This window comes from Meriones unguiculatus, chromosome 20, assembly GCF_030254825.1.
Source record: "Meriones unguiculatus strain TT.TT164.6M chromosome 20, Bangor_MerUng_6.1, whole genome shotgun sequence".
Taxonomy (NCBI): Eukaryota; Metazoa; Chordata; class Mammalia; order Rodentia; family Muridae; genus Meriones; species Meriones unguiculatus.
Genome location: NC_083367.1, coordinates 30,219,636 through 30,245,783, shown reverse-complemented (window position 1 = coordinate 30,245,783; position 26,148 = coordinate 30,219,636). Strand labels below are relative to the sequence as shown.

At 40.0% G+C, this 26,148-nt stretch overlaps 1 protein-coding gene across 1 annotated transcript in view; it reads left to right on the top strand.

Annotated features, from left to right (window-relative positions):
- Positions 1-21,799, top strand: part of Trmt11 (tRNA methyltransferase 11 homolog) — a 105,500-nt gene extending 83,701 nt beyond the window's left edge. The window contains exon 13 of the mRNA XM_060373686.1: positions 21,114-21,799. Coding sequence (XP_060229669.1) covers positions 21,114-21,248 — 135 coding nt within the window. The 3' untranslated portion in view covers positions 21,249-21,799. The remainder of the gene's footprint in view (positions 1-21,113) is intronic.
- Positions 21,800-26,148: the final 4,349 nt, after the last annotated feature.

The following is a 26,148-nucleotide window of genomic DNA, read 5'->3' as shown; positions in this document are numbered from 1 at the left end:
CCCTACTTCTGTCAGCTCCTCTTTCTAGTCTTTCAAGTCCCATATCTGAATCTGGACTACTCTGCTTATGGCCTCATTACTCTCCAGCAGACCGTTGCTTCTTCTTCTGGCTCCCAAGTCCTCCCTCTGCTTTCCAAATCACTGTGACACTAAGCCAGCTAATGTATCTCTTTGAATGGGTTTGTGCTGTCTATACTGCTGACGTCACACTTTCTGGCTCCCAGACAAGATGTTTCATTCTGGAGTCAGGTTTATGCTCACCTCTTACTTTTGGATCATTTTCTCCAGTATCTTGAAGCTTTGTGATACTTCCCGACTTTGGTCCTCGGTAGCACACTTTCCTCTGAAGACCTGAGATGACATTTTCTCTTTCTTTTATTGAGCTCAAGCTTTGGCACTGACTATATTGGAGGGCTCTCTCTGAGATGGTGACCTCCTTCTGACCTTCTCATAGCTTCTTGAGAGTTTATCTTTCTTTTCATTTTATATTCTCACTCCTCATTTTTTCCTCTCCCCTTATCCCCCCAAAGAACTATAAACTATTTGGTTCAGAAGCTTAACCTTCTTTACGCCTTGAGTTTGGAACAGATACGGAGTTTCAGTAAACACTTTGTTGAATGAAACATTAATAGATAAAAAAGAATAAACATGCAAAGTTTCCTACTCCCTTTATTGGTTCACAAGCCTAGTGAAGTTAATCTTTACCAATTACAAAGTATCACAAGTTCTGTGGAGGAACTCACTTTTGTTCTAACCAAAGACAGGACTCTTCAAAGACACAAATGACATTAAATGTTTTGTAAATGAACCCGCTGGAGTGCAAGAAGGAATATTATATTGGAAAACATTAAACAACCTGAAACAAAAGCAGATCATTTCCCAACCACAAATTGTAAATTAAAGAAACAAAATTTTCAGCCAATATTAAGCAAATGCTGCTAACATGTCAAAGGCAGGAGACAGCCAAATCAAAGGGAACAAGACTGGAGTGAAGACAAATGGTAAAAGAAAGCCCATTAGCCAAGAGGCTACAGTGCCAGGGAGCCCATGCAGACAATGGGAGAAAATAAAACAAATTCAACAGTTGTACAAACGTCTGATTTCTATAGGATTGCTCTATTAGTTTTGCTTGTTTTTCTTCCGAAGCTGATCTTAGAGACTTTTCATTTCCAGGGAGAGGTCCTGGCTGTCATTTTATCATGGTATGTGTTTGTTCACATGCCACACAGGCAATGAATTATGAAGGAAGGAGATCCTTGTAGGAGGCAAGAGCAGGCTGGGCATACTTTAAAGAACAAGTGAGGGCCAGCTAGAAAAAGGACTTGAAAGCTAGATGCTTTGCAATGTACACTCCAAAAGAGATGCTGAAATTCCTTCCTCTTGTTTGTTATGTTCCTTCAAATCTTACCACTTCAAAACCTGTCTCAGTTTCCCCAGAGTCTGGCTATTCTGGCCATTTCTCTTGGCCTCCCTGAGCTCTTTAGAATCAGTTGATTTAATTGTCCATATTATTGTGTTATAGTTATCTATCATTATGTTTTTGTGTGTAAACATTGTCTCTATAATTTCATTATTTCCTCAACCAAGATCAGTTACTGACTTTTAAAGACTATTCCTAACAGTTATTAGAACAATCTGCAACATATACAGTAAGAATTCACAAATGTTAAAAATCAATTGGATTAAGTTAAACCAATGACATTTTATGAGAAAGATTATTTTCCTATTTCAAAATTATTAATACAAACAAAATCACTATATGACCATCTTTACTCTTTCTTTATATAGCAAATACTGCTTACCTCTCTTCTTTTGAAGAATATGTCTGTATTCTACCACACCAATATTCCTCAACCATGGATAGACATATGAATTGCCTGAGAATTAAAAGAAAAATGAATGCCAATCTTCTTCTTAGTCCAAACTTAACTAGAATGTAGAATGCTTTAAAAAAAATCAAAATCCCAGAGTTTGAAAAATGGATCAATGGGTAAAAGCACTTGCTAAACAAACATGAGAAACAGGGTGTAGACCCACAGAATTAACATAACAGCCGTATTTGTAGTTCACATACCTGCAATCCTAGCATGCCTGTCATCCAATAGGAGGCAGAGACAGAAGAATCCCTGAAACCGTTCAGGCTAATCTGGTGTATATGGCTAATCTGGTGTATATGGCAGAAAAACAGCAAATGGATTCTATCTTAAATAAGGTGGAAGGCAAAGATTCACACCTGAAATTGTCCTCTGACCTCCACACGGACTGTGGCATGCAAGTATGCATGCACACATTCATTCACAAACATGAATGCGCATGCTCACACATGCGTGTACACACACAGCACACAAATATCTAAGTGATTCTGTGCTGTAGATTTCATGGAAAAGCACCGTGCCGTATCATCATTGATGACTTAGTCAACCGACAGCATTCACTGAAGACCAGACCTAAAGTATTCAAGTTTGCTATGCTAACTGCTCCCGTGGGCTTTCATTCGGTGCTTACCTGAAATGTACCAAGTCACATATGAGTGTTCAGGCTTTTCAAATATCCAGGTGCCCGCTTCTTTAGTTTGTTAGTACATTTCTTCAGAAGTGCAGGAAGTGGCATAAATATTTTAAAGATTATTCATTTATTTTAAATTATGTGTATGCATGTGTTTGTGGGGGAGTGTGTATACCTAGGGGCAGTCGCCATGGAGGTCAGAGGAGGGTGCTGGATTTCTAGCCGGAGTTTCAGGTTAAACTGTCCTAGATGGGTCCGGAGAACCAAACTTCGGTCCTCATTAAGAGTTGTATGTGTTATCAACCACTGACCCATCTCTCCAGCCCCAAGTATAAATATTTTTGAAGTATAGAGTAAAATGGAATGACACAAGTCTAAGAAGTGAAGAGAATTTAGTGAGAACACTTTTGATTGGTTCTATAGTTAAGGAGCAAGGGATGGAAGAGAACCAATTCACTATAGCAAGAAAAAAAAATCTAATCCATGTTCATCTGAAACCACCTCCGCTTTAATATCTAGACTATATACTTATTGACCAGGTGAAGTGTTTTTCAATTATTTGTCAATATTGTTGGGTTCTTTTTATTTTACAGATTGACATTGAGAGAACCAGGGCTGACCCCATACCCCAAAAGTCACCAGTCCCAGGAACTAGGTCATAGGTCACCAATTCCAGGAAGAAAACAATACAATCTCCTACCCAAGGAATAGCCCGGAGGTAACCTTGAGAATGGGAAGGTATCTTATCTCTGCATGGGGCGTCTGTGCTCAGCAGCCCACCAACCTGCTAGTTGCCCTTTCATGGCACAGAAATACCTAACATTCCTGAGGTCTATAGATAGCTTGCTCAAAGGTAGTTAGCCACAATCATCTGGTAACAAGCTTGCCCTTGCTGGATATCACCAAATTGTGTAACTGCTAAGCTGTAATTTCCCAAACCTTGCTGTAAGCCAATAAAAACCCTCCTCCCCCTGAGCTCGGGGCTCTACACTTTATCTACACTGCTGCGTTGGTGACAAGTGTGGGCCTGGAGTTCAAGCTCGTAATAAAAGACCCTACTGCTTTTGCATCAGAATTGGCTCTTTGGTGGCCTTTGGAGTCCATAAGACTTGGTCATAACAACATATCACCTTCTCGTTTTGTTCTTATTTTAAGTTATCCACTGAGGTCTCACTTCATATTGGGCTCATAAAAAGCTCTTTACTCATAATCTTATTGATTTAACAGGCCATCTGAGCCACACAGTGCTGTAGCTTTTGATTTTTAGACAAGGAAACTCAGGTAGAAATGACAAAAACCTTGCCAGGGTCAAATGGTTTCTGGGAAACAAGGGCAGGAATGAAACCTGAGTCTGTCTAGCTCAGGAGCTCTTTGACTCTGCATTGTGCTCCAGAGGGTAACTTCCTCCACTTGGTGTTGCTGAAGAAACAAAACAAAACAAAACAAAAAATGAACAAAAATAAAACGGACAAAATGCTTAACCCAAAAATCAAGGGTGATGGAAAAGAAATAAATTGTGGAGGTTTTCCTTTTCATTTAAATTCAACTGTAAGTCATTTATGAATTTATGTCTACAGTAATGTGTTTGTAACTTTCCACTAGAATGTGTTTTTGTATGATCTTGTAAAATTTCAAAGAAAATTCACAGGGTTCTCCCCCCATGTTACTTAAGGAAGCTGAACAGAGGTATGGATGTAATGCCTGGCTTATTTATATGAAAGTGACAGAATGTATTAATGAAACTGTTTCATGTTTCAATCCATGACAGCTCAACTACTGTTTCTTGAACATCTGGTGCTATTACATACGTGATATTGGCTCCAGCCAGCCATGTGCTTTCCTCAGCTTAGCCAGCTCACCTTGTGTTTTCCAGGCACTTCTCCAAGATGCTCAAGTATCTTTTCCCTTGGTGAGCTCTTCTATTTCCCTCCCTGTGGTCCTAAACACATTTTCCTCAGTAGCCCTTCTCCATCTCTTCCTTATTAACTGTTTTTATAGCTCTCATCGAAGTACTTTCACATGTATCTTACTGATGAAGTAGGATGGCCGAGGATTACATAAAGGTCCATCCAAGGCTCAAGAAAGGTTCTCAGCCTGTGTCGCTACTTGGAGGTGTTAGAAGTTTTAAGAGGTAAAGGACAATGGGCAGAAATTGATTGTCAGGGGTATGTCCTTGAAAGAGATATTGACATCTCAGCTGCTTTGTTACCTGGTTTCAGCCATCAGGATGAGAGAGCTTCCTTTGTCCCATGCTTCCACCATGAAACCCAACAGCTGTGGCCAACAGGATGTGGACTGAAACCTCTGAGGCCATGAACCAAAATAAACTTCTCATCTTTTCAAACTGCTTTCTGCAAGTATTTGTTAATCAGAAGCCGGTTCATGACTCTTGTTTTCCTAGCACATAGTATTTGCTTGAAAAAAGACTGTTAAAATGTTGAATGGATTATGATTCAGAGAGATTAGAATTACCTGAGATTGTGTTGTGGAGGTTGAACAGAGCATTGATCCTGATAGGGTTAGATTTCTCCATTTCTAAACCTTCTACATAGAAACAAATTTTAAAGTGGAGTGAGTATGTAGGTATCAGTTGTTGATATTAATTTATTAATAAATATGAGTATTGCTTTATAACAGTAAAGCCTTCTTCAAAAGCAATTATTTATGTCTGTGTGACTGTGTGAATGTAAACTTTGTATCACATAGTTTATCATTTGAAAAACTTGATTTCTAGAATATTAAGTTGAACTATGTTGAGTCATCCTTGTTGCACAGTCTGCCCTAAAATGTCCTGATATTCCTTGTCCTGATATTCATCTGTGAAGTTTCCGTGACTAAATTAAGTGCTTTGGGAAGAAATCCTTACATGTGTGGTATGGTGTTAGTTTGTTATGTGGGGAATGGCATCTGAATCCAGTCTTGTTCTTCAAAGCTGTTCTTTGAAACAGATGTGTTCTCTCCTACTGAGGAAAAAGATTTGGGCAACGCCTTTTGGTGGCCCTGGCTTGGCATCCCCCATCTGCCATCTTCAACATCGTTCAGCACAACCATATATGTGGCAGCATTGTTGTTTTCAAGGAAGCCTCAAGAGTGCTAGCTGCATTCTTTTGCTTTGAAATAATAAAGCTCGAAACAGTTGTCAGCCTAGGGGTACAGCTCAGTGGCAAAAGTCTTGTTTGGTGAGATATAAGCTGTGTTTTAAGGCCCATCTCTAAAAACAAAACAGGGAATAGTTATCTCTTGGTCTAAAGAATACCATTTACCTCGAAGCCACACAGATCACTTTATCTTCCTATTTCTCAGTCTAAAAACCACCACACAGAAGTTATTTTTATAGCCTAAAACCTTTGCATTTTGGGGAAGTTCTGGTTCTTTAATTTGTTAATCTATGTCCCATGCATTTAAATTGTCCAGATGGAGGTGTTAGCCATAATCCATCAGCCCTATGAAAAGCCCAGCATATATGACTTTACACTTTAGGAAGCTAAGCAAGGAAGTATGAAAATGCCCAGTTCTGACAGTTAATCAGATGATTCAGAATAAAAGTAGCCTTATAAAACTTTATTTGGTATGATTAGTCATGATTACTTACTCATGGTGGTTGAGTTCTCTCTGTAGGTTTAGCTTCAGTTTTAATTCAGGGACCACACCTGGTTTTTCTAACTCTGTTTGGAGGAAGTGGAGAACACAGTGACTCCTATCCAACCTTTCCGTTCTTTCCAATGATGGGACTTTTGTTTACTTCTTTATTTTGTTATGATATGTAGAGTCCATGGCAACTACAAACTGCATTTATCCTGGGAATTTCTAGAAATGTCAGAATGTTTGCCAGTCCAGGGATACTCTTTACAAAGATTGTTTGCTGGATGATCAATAGGTACTGGAATTAGAGATTCTCACAAATGAGTGGAAAATGATACTCTCTCTACTTGTAATCTGGAAAGTGTGTGAGCTCTGCCAGTCTTGGAGATAAACGACACAATCCTCATCTGTGAAGATGCCCAAGTTTACCTGGACCTCATGCTCCATATCCTTAAGTTTCTGTGTGGAAAAGAAGTTTTCATTTTAACCTGCCCCATGGACTGCTGATTATTTCTGAAACATTTTCCACATTGCTTATTTAATGGAGGCTCGAAAGAGGGAACTATTTTTTCTGAGAAGTTATTATGTTATTTCCTTCCAAGTCTAAATGTGATTTTGAGAGTTTTATGGGTTATCTCTACATCTGGCCTATCATAAATCCGAGTTATCTGTGTAAAATTAAAATGTAAAATTAATATTTTTTCTGAGCGTATTATCTTCATTACATTGCTTCGTTTGAACCACAGACATCAGCAAAGCAGAAATAAGAAAGTCAGCTTTTCCTGCAGACTTCCAGATTTCTTTCTGTTTCCATATTCTCTACTCTGCAACATATATGGAACTCTATGATATGCAGATGATAAAGAAACATAATTCATTGCAATTTGTATGTGGGATGAGGAGTTTGGAGACCAGTAACTTGAACTTGAAACTGTTTTCTTTACTATTATGATTGGGTTTTTGTTGTTGTTGTTTGTTTGTTTGTTTTGTTTTTGTCTCAACCACAATAACAAAGAAACTAGTATCTCAATAACAACAAAACAACAACAACAATAATAAACTTGGAGTGATGCTTTATGCTTTTTTTTTTTTTTTTTTAAACCATGAACAAGTCTTAAGTCCACTCACTGTCTGGTTGTTTGAGGCTGGGATTCACTCAAGAACTTAAACTTAGAGAATAATGTTAACTCTTAGAGATGAATCACAAAATTTAACATAATAGGTGGAAGAGAACCGTTAATCAAGTACTCGAGTAGTTTGAGGACTCATACATTTGTATCCCCTAAGCCTAATATGCTGATTTAGCAAGTTCTCAGGACATAGAAGGTCAATGAATAAAGGCCATTTTTCTAGAAATTAGAAATCAACAACAGAACTTCTTTTCCAACTGTTGACATAAATGGAACATTTCCCTCAGCTCAGAAGTCTCCCTTCCAAGTGTAATAGAAAGGGCAGAGGAGGATGCTGCTGAGCCTGCATATTTTAGCCTGTTCCTTTCTGTTTCCTCTCCTCCCTCCTCTCAGCTCTTCTCTTTTGATTCCCCCCCCCCACACACACACCTCCAGACAGGATGTTTTCCTGTAGCTCAGGATTGCCTTCTACTTGGAATTCTTCTGCCTCAGCCGAATACTGGAATTGTAGGCCTGTACCAGTCTACTCAGCATGTCTGTGTGTCCTTAAGCTGTTGGCCCATGGTGCAATGCATGGTTGAGTGAAATGGTGGTTTTATTTAGAGTCATTCTCTAAGATAATAGAACTATTTTTATTGATCTTGGATGTGACTATTTGATTTGGAGAAATATGTCCAGGGGTGGTGTACTCAGTATTAAAAATTATTCAAAATTATTGAATTTGTGTTTCCCAGAGAGAAAAATAGAATACCATGTGTCTTTGTGAGCATTGTGGTATCATTGAATCCTGTGTGGTCTTAGGAATGGCAAAAGACACACATATATCTAGAGGGAAAGGAAGGCTTTTTTAAAATTTTATTTTGTAGAAGGGAATTTCCTCTACAACTACTATTACAATGTTAAATGGAACAATTATAAATGCATGATCCAATGGCAAATTTATGTATGAGTGCTGATGCGGTCTCAAAAAGCTTTTGAAATCCCTGGTCACATGGTTTTAATGCTCCTGGTCTTGTCAAGGGAAGCAGGAAACCTCTAGGTTATTGTGTCTTCCAGGCTTTCTGCCCTACTCTGTGCCACAGTGGACACGTGGACACGTTTTCACATTTCTTTCAGTGTCTCAAAGGAAGTATTTTCCCTTGGCTGATAAATGGAGCTCACCTAGGTCTGTCCTGCTTCTGAATATAGAAAGAACCTGAGACAATTGGTTCTTTTTGTATTTCTTGTTAATGATGTGTGAGTATGAATGTTCTTGAACATTCACAGGACAAACGTTGCAGGTCACATTAACCATGTCCTGTCCTCTACTGAATTAACACAAGTACATCGTGTAGACTTTTCAAAGAGTTTCTGTATATGTTACCTGACAGCACATACTGACTTATTGTACCTTCTCCATGACTTTGGAGGACAGATACATACCTGTGTTTTGAAGTAAAAAGGGGATCCTAGGCTGAGAGTTAGTCCTACCAGTGACAACCTTATGGCTTCAATTTTATCTTCAAGCAAAAGTGCTTCTAAGATTTATTGTTTTCATTTCATACACAGATCAACTGATGAGACACTGGGATTACTTCTTTGAGGGTGTACTTTCCCACATAGTCAGGTTCTTAATACTACTTAATACTCAAAGTTCTTAATACTCAAAGTTCTTAATACTACACCCTTCCAATGTTTAGGCACGCCATCCTTGAAAGGCTGAGTACCAATGACGTGTGAAAGCAGACGTTAGCAGTGGTCGGCACATGACGAGAAAATACTCCTACATGGTTGTATAAGCATCAAGTTATCCCTGAGGAGTGTAGTCATGGAAAGTAATTTCTTCAGTGTATTGCCTACTGATGAATGAGAAGGAGCTGGGTTATTTGTAGGACTCTGTTTGGGTTGTACATAGTCTAAGAGAGAGAGAGATAGAGCTGTGGCTATCCTGATCCATGTGGAATAAATGGAGTAGATTATACAATGCTGGAATTACTGGCTGACCTGCTCACTGGGAATAATTAATGCATTTGCTCTTCTTGTTGCTCATCTTCTGGCCCAGCTTTCTTTTTAGTGAAGGTTCATTTGGTTGTCAGCAAAGTTTTTATTTTTTATCTTTTATTTTTGGTGTGTATGTGTTTGCCAAGAGCTAGGCCTAGTTATGGAGTGGCATCTTCGGAATGGAAAAAAGAAGTATAAGATTCATGAAGTATACAACTCATCAGCCACAGGAAGTCCCTGACACAAATTTCACAAGACCCCTCTCTCCCAAGTTTACATAAACAATGAGAACTGCTGAGGTGACAGGGGACTCCCCATCCTGTCAGGCTACCTATGTGTTGTACCAAGAGCTCCGGCATCAAAACATGGATGAGTCATCACTCATGCAGGAGCAGGCTTTTCCGTGATACAGCTTCCATTGAGTGTTCCTGTAACTAATCCCACACCCAGACTTCTGAAAGTAACCTCAATGAACCCATTGCTTTGCCAAACTGGAGTTTGGTAGAATACTTTCTTGGCCTTTTACCAGTTTCCTGGCTAGCATGAGTAGACAATTGTTCACATTCTCTGAAAAAGTCACATAAGAAGCCTATATGTCCAGAGTTGAGAAAACATGTGTTAGGGTTCAAGAATCACTGAAGGGAAACCCCAGGCTCAAGTAGTATGCAAAAGCAAACAGCATTTATTCTGCAGAAGTTACCAGCATGCTGGGATCACCACTTTTTTCAAAATGACAACCCAGAAGTGAATACACAGGCTTTTTTATAAACAGTTAGGGGCTTTGTGTAATAACTCTTAAACTAATTGGTCAGAAATTACATACGAGCACGAAGGGATTGAGGATTGGCTGATTGTTTAGGGATTTTTTCCTAGTTACTGAGACCTTTGTTGACTCATTGATGTTTGGCTTTTACTAATGTGTTGACCTTTAATTTGATTGGTTAGGAACAGTTGCACTTTACTTTGGGAACAGCAAGGCCATAAAGTGTTCATAGCATAAAGTATTCATAAACATAGCTTTTGGTCAACTTGACATGTAAGCTGATTGGTTGTCCTCAGATTGTGGCTTTTCCAGGAATTTTTTTTCTTTGAACTCTGAGAAACAGGCCTAGTCAGACAAAGTGGAGAAAAGAAGCCTGCCATGGTATCAGATTAGCCAAACAGATAGACACAAAATCTGCTCCAGATTATTTACATATTATCCAGGTCCAATCAGAATAGATGAGGGCAGTCTGGCATGGTATGCAGGTAGACTCCAGACCTCATAGCTGTGGAGCCTCGATTGGGATTGACTAGAGTCCATGGAAGCTACATGACTCTGATTAGAATTTGCTGGCTCCTCTGAATTAAGTCCTCTCATTTTCACCCCTAATATAATTCTATTTCAAATCTTTGAGATGGGTCCAAGGGCTGGTCTTGAGACTTTAACATCATGAGTTGGACCGTGAAACCTGATCTTAAATCATGAGTAGGAAAAAGAGAACTAGGGGCCCATTTTTTTAGTATGTCAATTGGTATTATAGGAACCCTTTTGTCCCTTATGACAGGAAGCCCCTTTTGATATAGCATTTCACAGGGGATAATGGATGGCATTTTGTCTTCTGTAATTTCTTATAGCTGACATTAGGGCATTGCTATCAGGGGCCCAGGAAGGCTGAAAGGCTAGACAAAGGGTGGGCAATGGGGCAGTTATCAGAAGCATTTAATTAGTTGATCCAGCTGAGAGACAGGAAGTAATCATATCATCTCGACTGGTTTACAACAGTTTTCAGGAAGTGCAGAGCTCAGCAGTTTGTAGTCCACAGGTGATCCCAGGATGGAGTCTGTCAGCAGAGTGAAAATCTCTGAGATAAATATAGACTAGGGACAGAATTAATATTTCCTAGTAATTGGAGAAGGGGAGGAATCCCAAGATCAGGGGAAAATTACCATTTTCAGGACCAGGTAGGTGTACTTATCTGGAGTCCATTTGACTTGTGACAGGTAGATCCAAGTCATTTTCTGAAGTTTATATGAGATTTACAAAAGGAAGTATGTTAGAATTATCATTACATTAAGGTGCAGAGAAATCTGAAACATAAAATCTAATTTTATATGCCTTAAATTATTTTTATAGCTCCATAATTTGTATTTATCAATGTAAAAACATCTTTTAGATATTTTAACATCTAGAACTTATATTTACCTACCTTAAAATAGCTTTTTAGACCTTTAAATATTTTCTTAGTTCCTCAGAATTTACATAAACCTTACATTTTTCTGAGAAGGCAGTTGAAGCCTTGGTTTTTGTTGTTAAATTGATCTTCAAACTCATCAGAGACCTGAGAAGGATAAATATCTTCTGAACAAACAGGAAGTACAGTGCAAGCAGCTTCTAAAACTAGACATGAACCTGCATAGTCACCCAAGATGTCTCTGTAACGTTGGAGCATCATCTTCAGCGTTCCAGCTCATAGTATCTGACAGACTTCTGTGAAACAGGTAATACAAAGAACTTGCCTACATTGTTCTTGCAAAGCTTGGTAGGCGATTTTCATGCATCCAGTTTGTCAGTATTTTGTCTACAGCAAGAGTAATGGCATTTTATTGCCCAGCTGCTTGCCATATATGAAGCTATTGCCTAAGGGAGAAATTTTTTTGATGCTCATCATCTTCTCTGAAGTCAAAAGAGGGGCTGCCAGGAGATGACATGTCTCATTGTCAAAAGATTTTTACAGTAATAAAACATCTTTAAATGCTATATTCCATAGATATCTGAGGTTTTTGAAAACCATCTATTTATCTCTAGTATATCTGAATTGCTTGTTTCTTGTAATAGAAAACACCCATAATCAGCTCAGTTAGAACCTAGAACCATAAATTTGATTGACTATTATTTTGCAGATGTTTAATTATCCTATACAGTATGTGATCGTAGCTTTCAAAAGGACTAGAACTGCACATAGCATTTTTAAGAATTACGTAGGTACAATTCCTTGAAAAGAGTTGATACATAGTATGTTGTGACCAAAATATAACCTTAATTTTGTATTAATATACTAACATCTATAAGAGTAGATTCAATAATCTACCTTTTTTTGTTTATGTGAGTTTTATGGTCTATTTGGCTTAGCACATATCTATATATGAATGTATTCTATCTAGTCAAATCTATATTCTATATATATTCAATATATATATATTCATATATGTGAGTTATACCAAATATATAGTGTATATATATATGCTGTATAGACATACATACCATATATATGTTATATGTCAAACACACACATACATATATATATATATATCTGTAGGCTGTAGCATACAGGGTGCTAAGGCAAAACAATTATGATTCTGAGACCAGCCTGGGCTGCATATTGGCATATTGTCTCAAAAGAAAAGAAATTCAGTAATTATTTTAGAGTGAGATATTCTATTGTAAAGAGGTCTAGGAAGACTTTGATGGAACAACTAAGTATACATCACTCAACTCAAGAAAGAATCAGAAAATTCTTCAGGAGGTGATGATCTGTCTCATAGAGTGTGAACAGAGGGGTCAGAGTGGAAAGGAGAAACATGAAGTTTCCTTACGGAACTTCATAAGAAAGCATGCCTTGTTGAGAAAATAATGCCAGGTTTTGGGTGATGGGGGTAAATTTTGGAAGTGTGCATGGGCAGGAATGGAGGCAAAAAAAAATAAATAAAAGAAAGAGAGAGAGAGAGAAAGTGAGTCAAGTTAGTTTCGGAAACAGAGTCGTTTATTTCCAAACCAAAGGTTTTGAGTTTCTGCAGATGATTAGCCTGTGCTTTCATGCGGAAAACCAGGCAGGTTCCTTCAGAAATTAGTTACTGGATGAAGAGCATTTTGATTTTAAGTGGTAGTTTTTTGTTTTGTTTTTATCTCCAGCCAGTGGATGCATAGATTTCCTGGTTTACTATATGGCAACTGTGAAACCTGGACTTAATAGTCAGTTCGATGAGATGTAGAATCAATATTGGAGACACCTCTGCAGCGTGCATCTATCTCTGTGTGTGTGCACCGGCGCGCGTGGTCCAGGAGGACTACTTATAGAGAAGCCCCTCCCTAATGTGGGCAGTGTCTTTCCGCAGGTAGCCCGGATGCGAAGAGGACTAATGAGAAATCCCTGCTGCCTTCCTGCCTACACTTTGTCTTGAGAAAGCGGATCGATCCTTGTTGATGCCAGCCTCCGCTGGACATCCAGTGCTGGACTCCAGCTTCTTTACCCTTCTAACATGGACTGAATAACCATGACTCTCCAAGGACCTTTTAGATATTCAGACCTAGATTGGGACCACTGAGACAGCCAACACCATGGACTAAGCAGCTATCAAGTTCTGTGTCTCTCCGGGTGCAGATGGACACTGTTACACTACCCTCTCACATAAGGAAGTTGAGAAATTCTCCTTTATAATTTATATGTTAAAAAAAAAAACCATTGGTTCTATTCCTCTAAAGAACTCTGTATCTAAACAGAAATTAACTCACTTTATTGTTGTAACTTGGGCGTATTCTAGTTCGCTATTAATCAGTTGTATATTTTGTCAGTTTTCCACCCTCACCCCTATTTGATACAGTACGGTTATCTCCAGAGAGCTTGGTTTTCTGTGTGCAATAGAGGACCCTTCTTGGGGGGCTCCTAGGACAACTTCTGCCATCTGTCTTGCTTCCTAAAGCACCGTGACTGCACCTTTCAGTCAGGAAGTACTGAGGCTTGGCTCCTCACCATCTGTCCTAGCGCAACACTAGGTCCTGCCTCCCTAAACTAAAAAGCGCAAATCCATTACCGCTTAGTCTCCTTCTCAGGGAAATAAGATGCCATGGTGCTTGTGGTTGTGAGGGAATTGTGGCTAATGGAGCCTCATCTGCGTAGCTATATGACCTCTGTAATGGGAGTGTGATTTCTGAACATGTGACCGCATTATGTAGAGGACAATCCTGTGGGCACACTGGATCACTGTAGCTCACCGAAGAAATGTGTTTGCAAACATCTGACATAACTGGCATAAATCGATCTCAATGGATTCAGCTTTGTTGGAGAAAATGGAGATTTGTATCAGGAAAAGGAAATCTTGGAAGCGGAAAAGAGAAGGCCAGGGCCAGGCATGAGTCAGTGCTGCAGACACAAGCAGGGATTTATAACCACGGTCAATGGCTGCAATCATTTGTAATTGTAGGAGAGGCTGGTTGCACCAGACTGTTCCAGATTGCCAGGTTTTCCTCCCAAATACCATTTGATATTGGTGTATCAAATTTTGACGTTATTGTATCGAATTAAGGATGACTAGATCAAGGAGTGGGTATGCACCGTCCCAATATGTCATGTAAGGCTGGAATCTATGAAATAGAAGAATATTCTGGTGTTATTGCCAGGTGAGAAGGGAGTTCTCTTCAGTTTTCTAATAGAATGCTTTGAATAGAAAATGTCGAGGCTGCTCCGCTGGGTAAAAACACTTGTTGGCAACCTGAGTTTGATCCTTGGAACCTACATAAAGCTGAAAGGAGAGAACAGACACCACAGAAATGTCCGCTGATTTCCTGTATTAGTCAGGGTTCTCTGCCGGACCAGAACTGCTAAAACAAATCTCTCTATGTATAAAGGAGCTGTGGCCCAGCTAGTAGAACAAGGGCTGTCCGCTGAAGGAAAGTCTTAGAATGGAGAAGTAGCTCAGCCCATGAGGCTGGATATCACAGCTGGTCTTCGGCATAGGCTTGAATCCCCAAGAAGTAGGCTCTAATGCCGGGGAAGGAACGCAGTTGCTATGGAGAGTGCTGGCAAGTAGGCAAAGAACGCAAGCTTCCTTCTTCCTTGTCCTTTCTATAGACTGCCACCAGAAGGTGTGGCGCAGACTTTCCTACCTCAAATGATTCAGTTAACAACAACCATAAAATTTCTCAGACATGCCAAGTGTCTGGGGTTCTCGCTTAATTCCAGAGGCTGCTGAGTTTACAAGTTCACAACCAAGAACCCCTATAGGAATGTCATTTCATGTTCACACATACACACATACACAGGCGCACACACATGTATACATGCACTCACTAATAATTTTAGAAAAGAAAGAGAATGTAATCTTTCTGCTGCAGTCTCTCTCATTATTAGCATTGCTCTTTTTTATGGCTGCTAAAAAAATAATAGTAAGAAATGCTTCTGCCACAGACCTACATTCTGTATCTAAATGGCTGTATCCTGATAAATTGTAATCATTTTAAATAATCACCAAGCGTACTCCAGAGAATACGTTTTCAAGGCGTCAAGGTGCATTTTACATTGTTTTAGGTTTCCTGTGATAGCTGTGTGAGAAAGGTGCTCTGAGTTCTATCTCACTACCGGTATGGCAAGCATGAAGAGATCTTAATGATTTCTGGACCACGAAGCTATTATTACTGTTGTTGTTGTTATTGAGGCAGGGTCTCACTGTCATAGGCTGTCCTGGAACTCATTGTGTAGTCCAGGTTAGCCTCAAACTCATTGTCAATCTCTTTCCTCAGTCTCCCAATCGCTGTCATTATATGCATGTGCCACAGTGCCTGAAAGAATACATTTTTTTTTCAATCCTTGGTTTTTTTCAATCTTCAAGTTTATTAATCAAATGAAGTAAAATCTGATCTTGAACCAAGATTTTATCCTTATTTGCCTTACAGGTCAAGTTGGTTTATAAAGCTTTAAGTTCTTTATTTCTGAACTCCTGTGTGTTCTTGGGTCAAGGGCAGGGGAGTGGTCATAAGCAGAGGAAGAGGAGAACTGCACTTTAAAATGCCTCTTAGCCTTTTGAAGGAACATCTCCAAATGCCCACTGTTTATTCTTCTGGTAAGCGGTTTTATAAAGTGCTGGGTAGGACAATTTCCCTAAAATTTCCTGTGGACTTTAATGACTACAAGAATTATTCAAAATCTCTTCCAGAACGCTGACTGGAAGGGTGTGTGGTCTGGTCTGGAGTTCCCCAGTGTTTTTCTGGACAGGTCAGTCTCCAGACTCAGCAGGCCACCCTGGCTGAGATGTTCTTTGAACAGCCAGCTTTCTTCCTCGATACCTCCCTGCCCACCACGTCCAGGCCTGCAGTGTGCCTCTGTGCTTGCTACCCACTGGTGCTCTGTTCCTGCTGTCCTCGGCCAGATGCAGGGGTTCCCGTGGACAGGTGTCAGTCCTGCCGTCCACACCACAGATTCTCATTACAATTTGCCTTTGTGTTTTTAGTGCTGCCCTGTGCTTTCCCTGTAAAGTCACATAACCTCCGATACTTTGTTTTAAAGAAAGATTTTTATTAATTATAAATCATGTGTGTGTGTGTGTGTGTGTGCGCGCGCGTGTGCACACACATGGGCACACGTGTATGGAGAAGCCAGAGGCTTCAGATCCTGTTTCTAGAGTTAGAGGTGGTTGTGAGCTGCCCAGGGTAGGGCTGGCAATGGAACTTGGGTCCTCTGCAAGAACAACACAGACTTGACTGATAAGCAAACCGCCTAACTCCAACATTCTCGTCTTTTAGCTAAGGGGGTGTTTTGATCACAGTATTATAATGCAAATAAATGAATGACCATCATTTCTGGTTTTGTACATGTTTGCATTTTTAATACATTTTTAAGTTTTTGGTGTTTTTTTTTTTTTTTTTTTGTTGTTGTTTTGTTTTGTTTTTGGCCACCAAATTTCTCTGTGTAAATTTGGCTGTCCTGGACTTGCTTTGTAAACCAGGCTGGCCTCAAATTCAGAGCAATCTGCCTGCCTCTGCCCCCCTGAATGTTGGGATTAAAGGCTAGTAGATATTTGACATGTGTACCATATTGTTTTAAATTATGACTTTAAAATTTTTACGTCAGCCTACAAAGTACTGGGTTTCATTATGACTTTTAAAATTTTCTTTTTTTAAATTAAATTTTCAAATTTTCTGAAATTAAAATTTAATTACATCATTTCTCCTTTTCCTTTCTTCCCTCCAACACCTTCCATGTACCCTTAGCTCGTTTCTTTTTATTGTCTTTCTCTTTCCTTTTCCTACTACCTCCAAACTCTCCTGTATCACTGTCCTCCTTTCACATTCATGGCCATGTTTTCTTTGTTGTTACACACACACATGCATGCACATGCACAAATATTTAGTTATCTATATATCCACATACATACATATATGTGTACATATATGTATATATGTGTATATATACACATATACATGCATGTATACATATATATGTATACATATATATATATATATATACACACACACACATAACCTTCTCAGTCTGTATAATGTTACTTGTATGTATGTTTTCAGGACTAACCATTTGGTATTGGATAACCAGTTGGTCTACTCTTCCTTGGGGAAGACTATTTTTCCCCTTTTCAGCATTCCTTAGTTTCTTGTAGTTTTTTGTACAGGGTTGATATAGCACAAGCTTTCTGCCTTCCCCATTGGCATGTCTACTGGTGTCCTTGTTCAGGTCATATTTAGGCATCTATGTTGGTGAGACTTTATGGGTGTAACTTCTGACTTCACCAGGAGACAGAGTCTCTCAGAAACTTCCTGATCCTCTGGTTCTTACAGTCTTTCTGGTCCCTTCTTCTGCAGCAATCCCTGAACCTTAGGTGCAGGAACTGTGCTGTAGATGTGGTGGTTGGGACTGGGCTCCACAGCTCTGCACTGTCTGTTGCAAAGAGCAGTTGCCTTGATGAGGGGTGAGAACTATAATCCTTTGTGGAAATAAGGACACACAGTTAGAATGTAGTTAGGAATTATGCTGGGTTAGTAAGGTGGTGGTTGTGGCTTCTCCTGTAAAATCCATGACTTCATTAGCCATGGGTAGTTTGGCAGTACCAGGCCTGTTTTCCCTCCTATTGAGTGGGCTCATTATGGGATTTTTTGTAATACTTTGTTCTTATCCATCTTCTTTTCCTCTGCCCTTGCCCATCACCCCTGCTTCCTTCTTCATAGTCTCATTGCTCCCCTCAAATGTCCCCCCCTTTGCTTTTATGTCGCGTATATGCCGTAGCTTTTTCTTCCCTGCTTACGATATTGGCTCTCTCCTCCTTCTCTTGTGATTCCCACACATCGAAGTCTCTTTCACATGGAGAGAAAACATGGTTGCTGTGGTTTGAATGTGAAATGATCCACATGTTTGTAGGAGCACATCTGGCGGTGCTATTTAGTTATATTGTGAAACCTTTAGGAGTTGGAACTTTGCTGGAGGAAGTGGGTCACAGGGGGTGTATTTTGAGGTTTTATGTGCTGTCCTTGTTTCCTGTGTCTTGCCTCCTGACTCTGGACATAATGTGACCGCTGCCTCATGCTCCTGCTTTTGTACTTTCTCCACCATAACGAGTTGCATCTCCTCAAACTGTAAGCCCAAATCAATATTTCATTGTCTTAAAATAGTGCTTCTCAGGTACTTACTCATAGCGACCAGAAAAGGAACCCATATAGGCAGTACCGTGTGTCACTTTACAGACCGGCACAAGAGGTATATGCTGCTACGTGGCAATCTAGTGGTTTAAAAGTGTGCCTTCCGTCAGTCCACACAAGGTGCAACTGCGAGTCTGCTCCCATCCGCTCTCCTTTCCGCTACCAACCTTGTTTTTCTCTTCTAGTATGATGGCAAGGACTTCGTTTCTTTGTCTTCCTGGTGAGGGGGTTTGTGAAGTGAAATGGAAAGAAGACAGTAAGCTGTGATAACTTGGCAAGCTGTGTAATTAACAAGAGAGTGCTAAAGAATATTGATATTTACATTCCAGTCTCCCTGTAGTGACCCCATCCCACTGGAGTCTCTGTCTCTCACACCAGCTTAAACAAGCAAATGATGACACTATTTTGTTCTTTTTTAATTTTAATGGTTTGAGAAATTTCTGAAAGAAATTAAAAACAAAAAAGAGATAGGTAAGCAACCATGGGTTCACTCTACAAACCTAATCATGCAAAACCACACTGACTACTGGATGCATGCCATCCACCGTTAATAGATACATACACAATCCATTCACCTCCTCTTCTAGGAGTAAATCTACCCATGAGCACCTTTCCACCCCCTTCTTTTGGAGTGGATTTCACTAATGTGAACCTGGTGATATATTTACTTACTTAGTTTCTTATGACTTAGCCTTCACTCAGGAATGTAGTGTATGCTTATAGGACTGGGTGCTGCTTTGAATGTGTTGTGTTCTGAATTCAGGAGGGAAAAATGTACCCGGACTTCAGTTTTTTTTTTCTTTTATTTGCCAGATCTCAAAAGCTCTAGGTTTAGTAGTCCTGCTCTTCACATTCCTGTCAAAGTGAAAATGAACTTTACGGCTAGCTTAAAATCCGACCATGTACCCTTGAACAGATAAAAGAACCAATGGACCACAAACACTCTACTTTCTGTTTAGTAGTGACTTAGTATTGTGCTCTTCTGGATGATTCTACCCGGTTCTTGAACGGCATGGTATTCAGTAATGGTGGCTGTTAGCACGGATAACCATCATTAGGCCTGGGCTCTGTGTGTAACTCTTACGTAGTCCCATGCCAATTCTGCAAGGATGGCTTTATTTGTTTTCTTTTTATGCATTTGAGGAAGTGCATGCTTTGGGAGAATAATTTATCAGATATGTTTGAGAGTGCTAAAACATTCGATTCTTTCTTAGCATTTGAAACAAATGTACAGTAAAATAATATTTTCCCAGAATACATTTTAAAGAGGAAAAAAAAACCCCTCAAAGAACTCTAAAAGTTGTGACATTTATTATATGTCTTTGAAAAACTGAATGTAAAAACCAGAAAGAAACATTATCAAAAATTTACACTATTAAACATCTACTAAGCTTTTTTTTAAAAAAGCACTTTATGTGCTTGAGCATGAAGTAAAACAAATACTAGGCTATGTTCCATTGTTGAGAGGGTGAGTAAAACAGTTTTTGTGATTACTTTTAATGCAAAACTACAAGAGCTTTTAATTTTTTTAATTTTAAAGACTCGGCTATTTCTGTTGACTTTTTAAAGACTATCAAATATAATTTTGTCCATGTTACTTTGCTGTTCAAACTAAAACAACTGAGAAAAAATGCCTTACAGTCTGGGAGATTTCTATAAGGACTTTGATAGATGTGATTTCTCTTTTTTTTTATTTTGAGAGAATGTTTTATGACAACCCCAGGACTTTCAGTTGTGACATATGCCCGTAGGGAGCACAGAATATAAGGAGTCTTGAAACGTCTTGCAGGTACCAAGGATCCTGTAACACCTGTATGGGCCAAACTCTCATCTTAAACTTCTCTTTTGTAATGGTGTTATCACTAACAGTTCCCTGGATAAGAACAGTATGTATAGTAAGTAAACAGAGAGAAAAATATATCGTTAAATGGGTGACAGAGATGTCGTCGTTCCCATTTGGCTTTGAAATACGCAGGGTATGGACAGTGTTCTTCATGTGAGTATGTTCTCCACTCTCTATCTTATGAACTCGGTTCTCACCCAGTGCCACCCCTGAGAATGATTCCCCCTGAGATAGGATCTGGGAGGTAGCTAAAGGAATGCCAGTGTCTGTTGGCCTCTTTTCTTTGGTTAAAATGTCTTCTCTTTATATCCTGTGAACACGTTAAGAGGAGATGAAGTCCTTGCCACATCACTACGGAGGGTGTATGTTTGGGGAGTGTGCTGATGGAGATGACTGTCACTAAAGAAAGCTAAAGTACCCTCCTAGTTTTCAAGAGTCTGCAGTCTAGAATCAGAGTAGAACTGATGTCTGTGATGAGAGGGGCTTCCATGACTAACATTTCTGAAAGGGGAAGGGAGGTCAGTCAGGCTTAAAACTTAAGGTGGAGGTGATTCTCAGTGGTAAATCAGGTGAGTTTACTGAAAGAGATGAAGTTAAAATGTTCCCTGCTCGCTCTAGAATCAAGGAAAGAAACTGAAGAAATTGTTATCATTTTTTTTTCTTTTGGTTGCAGAGACTGAAAAGGAAAACAAGAAGGCTCTGGAAGTTGTCTTTGGTGTTGGAGAAAGAGAGGTCGTTGTGGGTCTGGAAGAGATGGGCACCTGCAGCTGCCTGGGAGGCAGTGGCGACTGCGGTGCGGAGTGGCTGAGTGTGCCTGGCAAGTTGACTAGCCCCGCAAAGCAGGGTGCCAAGGGAGTAGTCCTACTGGCATCTTCCCCTTTCCAGAGATCTTGCCAACAGAGAATACTCTGTATGCTTTTCATTAAAAGGTAAGTGGCTCCCCTCTCGGGGTCACTTAAGCCTTTTGGGGTTCTGAAGTGCAGCACTAGGCTGGTGTGAAATTCCTGAAATTGGTTTCAGTTAAAATCAATGAAATAATAAACAGGAACATTTCTGCCTCCCGAGTACTCTGAGCATTTCAATCCAATTCTTGTTTATACACGATGTTAACCATTATGGCTTGTGCTTTTCTTGATGGTGTGTGGTCGCACCAATGCTGGGACTTTCAACAGCTCTGCACAGCTGTCTCTTAGGCAGTCTTACCTCCTTTCTGTTATTTTCTTCTTTCTCAGTATTCTCTGTTTCATCTCATTTTATCATTAACTTTAAAAGTTTGTGTCGCAGGTGAGAGAAACTCATCCTGAAGAAAATCGTTCTCTTTGTTGTGATTTCTATTTTCAGCCTGAATCCATTTAATGCTGAACCTAAACTCAGTTTTCAGGTGGGAACTAATTGTCCTTGAGGGCATCCCATCCCATTGTTGTTTCAATTTTTATTATCGTGACTAAAAATTGTCAAATTGATTAAAAAGACAAAAGGGAAAAAATTTCTGCGTGTAATTTTTGCTTTATCTGGATCTGTTGGTGTTATTTATGCTGAGGACAGAAATGTGTCCTAGCCTTAGGAAAGCTGTCTTCATGATCCAGCTCAGGGTAGAATCATGCTAGACCAAATGCTGAACACTGGTCTGGGAAAGGGAAGTGAAAATATTTTGTGGACCATTTCTAGGTCTATCTTTGGGCAAACAAAAAATGTCTATGGCAGCTAATAGCAAAGATCTCAAAATTGAGAATGATGTCACAATATTTCCAAAAGAGCTCAGTGAAGCTAATAAAATGAGGCTGATGGGATGACACAGGCTATGCTTCTCATTCATTATCATAATTGCTGAAAGCATAAAGCCTCAACTGTGTCTGTTCCCATTTTATAGATGAGAATAGGCGCAGAGGTTCTACAATTTGCCCAAGGATACACAGCTGCTAACGTACAGAGATGAAACATGAGGCTTTTCTACCACATCCTCCTCCCAGAGGCTTCGAGTCTCAAAACAAATCAACTTTGCTGCTCAGGTCTTTTTCGTTTATTTTAAGGAAACAACATTCTGGTTTAATTTGAAGTAACAGTACCCTGAAGGCACACAGAATTTTCAGAGTCAGACAACTGATCATCTGATGGAGTTGTAGCATTTCCCCTTTGGTTGGAAGAAAGACTGTTCTCCATGCTCCTCCTTTGATTTCTTACTGGCATCTTTTCCCCTCCATACTTCTAGACATTCAAGCCAGATGCCAGTTGTCTGTGTGAAAAGACACTGAATCTAAAATGCGTAAGGATGCCAAGCGCATGTGTAATATTGGACCATATGTGCATGTTCCAGTAAGTCCCGGGGACTTACGTTCCACTGTCAGCACTGCATAACAGGAAGACTGTAAATTCCACCAGCTAACCAGAAGACTCACATGTGCTCATATTTATAAATAAATACCCCAAAGATACAATGCATGCTAGCGTTGCCTTCTGGGTGTCGCGGAGGTAGGTGCGCCTCTGTATGGAAGGCAGTGGCAGCATGCACAAAATTGTGAATCAGTGAGGATTACTGCCCTTACTGTTGCTATTGCTGATTGTTGCAATTGGTTATTGTGGACAAATGTATGATCAAGGAACATTTCTTACAGAAACAAACAAAAGAATGTGTGATGGCCAATAGACGAATGAACGGTCACGTTGAACTAGAAAAACTGGGCTGGGAAAGTTCTGCATCTGGACAGGGAGGGATTAAATTCTGGAACTGCAAACAAATACTGCAATGGGCATGAGATGTAGGCTGGAAGAATCTTAAATGTTCTCTTTACTCATAACCAAATCTTGGGCAGAGTGCAGGGAATCATATGAAAGAAGGGGGAGTTAGTAAGACCTGGAGAGGACAGGAGCTCCACAAGGACCAAATATATCTGGGCACAGGAGTCTTTTCTGAGATTGATTCTCCAACCAAGAACTATGCACGGATATAACCTAGAACCCCTGCTTAGACATAATTCATGGCAGCTCAGTATCCAAGTGGGTATCCTAGTAAGGGGAACAGGGACTGTCTCTGAGATGAACTCAATGGCTGGCTCTTTGACACCCCCTCCCCCTAGGGAGGAGCAGCCTTGCTAAACCACAGAGGAGAACATTGCAGCCAGTCCAGATTAGACCTGATAAGCTAGGGTCAGATAAAAGGAGAGGAGGACCTCCCTTATCAGTGGACTTAGAAAGGGGCAGGGAGGAGATGAGGGAAGGAAGGTGGGATTGGGAGGAAATGAGGGAGGGTGCTGCAACTGGAATACAAAGTAAATAAACTGTAATTAATATAAAAAAATTTAATTAAAAATGTTATCTTTATCTTTCCCTTTCCTCTAGCCTCTTGGGATGCAGGTCTAATTATCATTAAATAAAAGCAGAAATCAAAATCAATTCAAGAGGATTTACTGCTTGCCTAGCTTTTCTCTGGGCTTGGTGGGTGTTGAGATGAGGAGGTGAAGATGGCCTATGTCCATGAAGTGCTCACGGTTTTAGAACAGGCACCAGGCACCATCCTGAAAGTGCCAAGGGTGCAAAGCAAGGAGCTGGGACTGTGGGAAACCCAGGATGGCTTGCTAGGTATTTGACACTCAGTCAAACCTCTGTCTTAGGACTGACTGAGGAGTAGTCCTCTTCCTGACATGTGCTCTTCTAGAAAGCACTGGAGGCTCTTCTGGAAATAACCACGGTGGCTATTTGCCAGGTTCTTATACACGCTGTTCACTTTAACTCTTTTTTTTTTTGTCATTTGCCTTTCTGAATAGCTGAGACACCTTGATGGTTCCTGTAACATAGCTAAGGAAACTGAGGTTTAGATAGAAAAAATATGGCTTGCTCAAAGTCATGTGTTTTTGAGGCTGTGTGATTTTTTTTTTTTTATTCCATGGATATATATGTATATATAATTTACAAAGATCAGGGTGTAGTTGCACAATGTGGTTCATTCCTATAATCTGTTACATGGGAGTTAAGGCCAGCCTGAGGTACAATGCAAGACCTTATCTCATGAAGAAAAAAACAAACAAACAAATAACTCCAACAAAACAAAACCAAAAAACCAAACAACTATACCAAAAAAACAAAGAGAAGCTGTGGTGTGATAAAGGATATGCCCGCCCTATCTCACTGTATTACTCTTCATCTCTGCCAGATCAACCCACATACCACCTCCTCCTCCTATTTTGGGACTCTCTCTGCTCTATTGTGTTAGTTAGGGTTTCTATTGCTTCGACAAAACACCATGACCAAAAGGCGAGTCCGGGAGGAAAGGGTTCATTTGGCTTACACTTCCACATTTCCATTCATCAGTGAAGTAAAATAGAACAGGAACTCGGGCAGCGCTGGAACCTGGAGGCAGGAGCTGATGAGAGGCTATGGAGGGGTGCTGCTTACCGACTTACTCTTCATGGCTTGCTCAGCCCGCTTTCTTATAGAACCCAGGACCCCCCCTCGGGATGGCACCACCCTCCATGGGCTAGGACCTCCACCATTGATCAATAATTGAGATAGTGTCTTACAGCTGGATCTCCTGGAGGCATTTCCTTAACGGAGAGGCTCCTTCCTCTCTGATGACTCTAACTTGTGTCAAGTTGATACACAAAACCAGCCAGTATATCTACCATAAGATATTTCTAGTACCTTGGCACTTCATTCTAGACAGTGCACTTAGAAATTGAGGCTAATTTCACTTACTTAGCGATTCATCATAAACTGTCACTGTCATATACTAACCCCCATCATCATCATCATCATCATGTTGCTTACTTCTGTGCAATGTTTTTATCCATATGGTACATTGCTGTATGTTGGTGACTTGATCTTAGGGAGTAAAAATAAGTCTTTTTATATCTTTTGCACTGTACAGGAAAATTAGTTTTCTTTACATTGATTTGAACAGAAGTTTTATTGTCTAGGCATTGCTGCTTAATGAAGTACCACAAATGTAGTAACATATTTAGACAGCGCATACAACCTAACTGGACCTCTGCAGTGTTGCTGAATTCTGTTCTTACCTAGCGGCTTACGCAGCAACAGATCTGTGTCCCTGATAACTCTTACAATTACATCTACTGTTTTGGCTAAAGTAACTGCCTTGTGGTTGTGTAACTGAAAACTTGGTGTACCCCAGTTCGGTGGTATATGTATCTCTCGTTGCCTCTTTTTTAAAAATCATGCTTTCTTTCTTGGAATCCAGATCCTGAGAGAAGCCTCCAGCTATTTACCAGTAAGACAGTTTTATACAGTGTTGTGCAGTTTTGGAGATGGCATGCGCCTCTTGATGTACCCTAATGGTTCTAGGAAAATGACAGGACTCAACCCGTTCTCAAAGGAATGGGAATGCACAGGGTGTGGTTTGTAAGAGCTGGGGACCATGGCAAGATCACCCTAAAATTCTCCAGTAAAAAGCAATACTAGGGAATGCACACATGCTTGAGACTTGAATGTAAGTAGAAAATCAATCATAGTGAGTGAAGTAAGATTAAAAACAGGATATCGACCGCTTTGCTCCAGAGACTAAATCATCCCTATGGAAATTCAGGTGCTTTTGTTTAAATATCAGGTTCTAACTTACAAAGATGAAGTGCAAGAATGTATCTACTGGGGTGTGTGTGCAGGGGTGCATGTGTGTATGTGTGTGTGTGTGTGTGTCTGTGTGTATGTGTGTGTGCATGCATCCATGTGGGCCTGTGTGTGATACCCTGCTATGAATG